This window comes from Elephantulus edwardii, unplaced genomic scaffold (assembly GCF_000299155.1).
Source record: "Elephantulus edwardii isolate Elephantulus edwardi_28Jun2011 unplaced genomic scaffold, EleEdw1.0 scaffold00010, whole genome shotgun sequence".
Lineage (NCBI taxonomy): Eukaryota > Metazoa > Chordata > Mammalia > Macroscelidea > Macroscelididae > Elephantulus > Elephantulus edwardii.
Genome location: NW_006399760.1, coordinates 11,034,300 through 11,038,592, shown reverse-complemented (window position 1 = coordinate 11,038,592; position 4,293 = coordinate 11,034,300). Strand labels below are relative to the sequence as shown.

General features: G+C 37.9%; 1 protein-coding gene across 3 annotated transcripts in view; it reads left to right on the top strand.

Annotated features, from left to right (window-relative positions):
- Positions 1-775: 775 nt before the first annotated feature.
- Positions 776-4,293, top strand: part of GTDC1 (glycosyltransferase-like domain containing 1) — a 377,456-nt gene continuing 373,938 nt past the window's right edge. For all 3 annotated transcript variants that reach the window (XM_006880751.1, XM_006880752.1, XM_006880753.1), the window contains exon 1: positions 776-954. In XM_006880751.1, the coding sequence (XP_006880813.1) occupies positions 776-954 (179 nt within the window). The remainder of the gene's footprint in view (positions 955-4,293) is intronic.

Below are 4,293 nucleotides of genomic sequence, written 5' to 3'. Positions count from 1 at the left end.
ATATTTTGTTTGCATGTTATAAATAAATATCACATACAGTATGTGTATGGAATGGGAAAGCTATTTTGTAATGTGTAAGGCTGCTAACTGAATGTTCTCCAGCTCATTTTCACTGGTTGCTTTCTTGAGGAAAAATAGTTTATTCCTCTGTAAAGATTTACAGCCTTGAAAACTTGGTGGAGGGTAACTGTGAGCCAGAAGGAACTCAGGAGCAGTGTCTTTGGCTTTGCTTATATGTGATATTGTATCCATAGGGAGCTCTGGAGGTATGGAGGTACACTGCCTACTTAAAAGCATATGGTTCAGATCCACCAGGGCTCTATGGGAGGAAGATAGACAGTCTCCTCTCGTGCAGTGTACTGCCTCTGAAAACCCTTTGGAGGGTCAGCTATGAGTCAGTTCTGACTTCACGTACATAACACCTCTGTGTGTGTGTGTGTGTAGTATAATTTTTTCTTTTATTATTATTATTATTAATTTTAATACACATTTACAGACGTTTTGGATTTCCATTCATTCATTGCCGCACTTTTCTCCCTGCCCACTCCTCCCCTCCAGTTCGCTCCCCTATCAGAAAAGAAAAAGAAAAAAAAATTCTTTCATTGGATGATAAAAGTGAATTTTTAGAACATGACTACATGATTTATATTCTCTAAACATAAAGTATGTACTTATTTTTAAAGACTTACATAAACATGTCGTGTTTTGTGTGTATTTAAAAATTTGTGGGTACCCCCCCTTGTTATCTAGAATCCGTGAAAGTTTGCAACAGCCAATGAGTGTTCTCATCATTGAAGCCTTTTATGGGGGCTCCCATAAACAACTGGCAGATCTTCTCCATGAAGAGTTAGAAGACTGTGTCCTTTATACCCTTCCTGCAAAGAAGTGGCACTGGAGGGCACGGACAGCGGCTCTGTATTTCTCTCAGAATGTGCCCACCAGTGAGCGTTACAGGTAATTAGAGCTTAGGATGCACTTTCATCTGGGTTTTAATCGACCTCTCAGGAGGTTGTTGCTCCTGTTTGTTGGAAGCTTTGAAAAACCTACCAACTAGTGAATTGGTCATTTGACCATGGTAGAGATTCTTAAAGAGACAGCAGAATATCAGAGTCCTGACTCTATAAGGATATCTGTCAGTAGTCAAGTGGTTTAAATTTTGTTCATGTTTGTGGATGTGTGTGAGAATTTTTTGGCCTAAGATTTGAATTGAACTTGGACCTCCTTTGGTAAGTATGCTATTTCAGCTCAGTTTATGGTTTCTGATAGGTTCGGGGAACTGGAGTTGAAAACAATAGTTATGGCAAATGTCTTTGCCCTTTAGGCCTTAAAAAAGTGCTGCGGTAGATACAGACATGGAAGTCAAATAAGACTAGAATGGACAGACGTGTTGATTTTTAATATAAGAAACTGCAGATATCCTTATGGAGAATGGTAACTTCTGACTTGTTTTTGAAGGATGGGTGGCTTGGGTCTCAATTTTAAATTCTGATCTGAGATGGAAACTTGTATATTACTGGATACACTGAAAAGAGGGATAAAAAATACTGACTACATTTGTAGGGGTAGACAAGTAGGCTAGCCCTCTCCCACTACCATGGAGGCCCCAACAGTCATACTCACTGCTGATTTGTGCTGCCCCATGTCTTGTGATTGTCGTTTACATCCCTGCTGTACCTTCCTCTCTGAGCCTCACACTGTAGGATTTCACTGGTTTAGGAAGAGGTGAAGAGTGCCAGGCTGGGAGTGCATGGAGTTTGAGCAGACAGGTTGTAAGAGGAAGCTGCGCAGGTTGCAAGCCTGAGTGCTAACCTTGGCTCCAGCAGCCAGACCCATCTGTTGTTTCTAAGGTGGAACAGCCACCAGGGACAGGGAGAGCATTTCAGTGGAGGCTGCTGTTCTTAGTGGTGTTTTGAGGGATTCAGAGAAAAACCCATTTGGTGTTAAACGTTTGGTGTGAATCATCTCTTGAGAATGGAGATTGTCAGGTGGAATTACACTGAAAACTCAAGCCGTTCCACTTGGGATTTATGGGTTAAATATTGTTCTGGTACATATTGAAAATTTGATATTTTAAAAATCTTTTTGTGATTTAGTGTTTTATGCTTTTATTTAGTATATTTTGGAAACTGTATATGAATGTGTGTACATATATATTATATATAATATATGTAATATATAATATATTCTGGGGCTTCGTCTGACATACTTTGGACATGTTGCCAGGAGGGACGGGTCCTTGGAGAGGGACATCATGCTTGGGAGGGTGGAGGGACATCGCAGGAGGGGAAGACCCTCTATGAGATGGATTGATTCGGTGACTGGGGTAATCGGGATGGGTGTGTCAGGCGGTGCGGTTGGCGCAGGATAGAGCAGGGTTTAGGGCTGTTGTGCATAGGGTCGCTATGAGTCGGAAACAACTCGACGGCACATAACAACAACAACAACAACATATACACATATTAATATATATATTATATATACACATATATATACACATGTATTATATATAATATATATTATTTTATACTGGTTTACTTACAGAGTTTTTATGCATTGTTTTTCACACTGGATCTTTCCCCTTTCCTTTACAGACCCTCCCCCATCAAAAGATCTGAAGTATATTTTGTATGTTTTGATATCAGCTAGTAAATATTATTTGTTCAGCAATAGTATGAAAAACTTTAAATGACTAAATGAAATTTCTAAAACTTTCTGTATTAGATTTGACTGTTTTCATATGTGCTATGTTTTCCTGAAAACACCAATTGTCTTGTTTTACTTGACATTAGGTATTATGGCACAGTTTCTTTTAACACCTCTACTTGCAATAATAAATTGCTACACCTATCTGAATCCCAGACAGACATTTGTATATCTGCTATTTTCATTTTGATGATTGAAGTTTTCTGTGAGAACTGTGAGAACTACTTGTCAGTAGCAAGCAAACAAATACTTCTGTGCACTTGGCTCTGTACCTCCTCTGAGGTCAACACATTTGAGGATGAATATCTCATTCCTCTTTGAAACAGTAGAAAATTTTACTTTCTCATGACCATGACTAACAGTAATATCTGTGCTCTCTGATGGGGAGCTATTCAAACTGAGTCATTAACCTTTAATTTACAGTTGTTTTGACCAGTGATAAAATATTTACTCTTACTAAGTAAGTATTTTTAAAAATTTTGTTGTGTGATTGAATTGGAACGGACTCATAGCTGACTCTTGGTGGGTTTTCAGAGGCTGTAAATCTCGTGGGAGGAGATTGCCATCTTTCTCACATGAGTTACTTGGTGAATTCTAACCATGTGCCTTTAGTTTGACAGTGCAGTGGTTTCAGAAAAATAGCAGCAACTTTGAAATATAAAGTAAGTTAATAGTGTTTGATCAGCCCTCCAAGAATAACATTTACTTATTTTAGGCAAATCTAATCTCAGTAGACACATTTTGAAGCTTGAAAAATTTTTGCTTTCCAATTACTTATTCTGTTTTTGCATTTAGCAAATGCAGTAATCAGAATTTATAACAGTAAAAATGGGGACAAAAAACCCCTGAAACCAACAACTCTATATTGCCTAGTAATTCAAAATTACATTGTACAAATAGGTTTGTGTCTGAGAAGAAAGAAGGCATTGAATATAGGTTTATATATTATTTTCCACAACATCTTGACATATAGTTGCTACTGTTACAGATTTTTTTTTTATCTAAAAGTATTTAATTAAAGAAGAAATGTATTAACCTGGCGAGCTCTGGTGGCCTAGTGGCAAGAAGGTGCGCTGCAATCCCAGAGGTGAGCAGTTCAAATCCTCCAATGCTTTGCTGGAGAAGGAGGAACAATCTCCTCCTGTACCAGTCAAGTCTGATTTGACGGTGTACACACACACACACACACACACACACACACACACATAATAATAATAATTAAAAAATTTAAAAAATGTCTTAACCTAATTAGTTTTATTCTCTTATATTTTTTAATAGATGAGATAATACATTGTGATTAACATTGGAATAGCTCAATCTTTTTAATAGGTTACAAAAGTAAAACAAGTTCTTTTTTCTTTTTTTTTCCTTTCTTTAAAATGATTGAGTATTATGGTTAGCACAGGAATCCAGAATTAAGGTTGCATAGAGAAGTGTACTCGGGGTACGGGGTGGGGGGGAGGGATGTGGGAATTGTATATTAATGAAGGAATTTTTTTTCTCTTCGGAGGGGGAAGCTAGCTGGTGGGGAGGGGTGGGCAGGGAGAAAAGTGAGGCAGTGAATGAATGGAAATCCAAAACCTCTGTAAA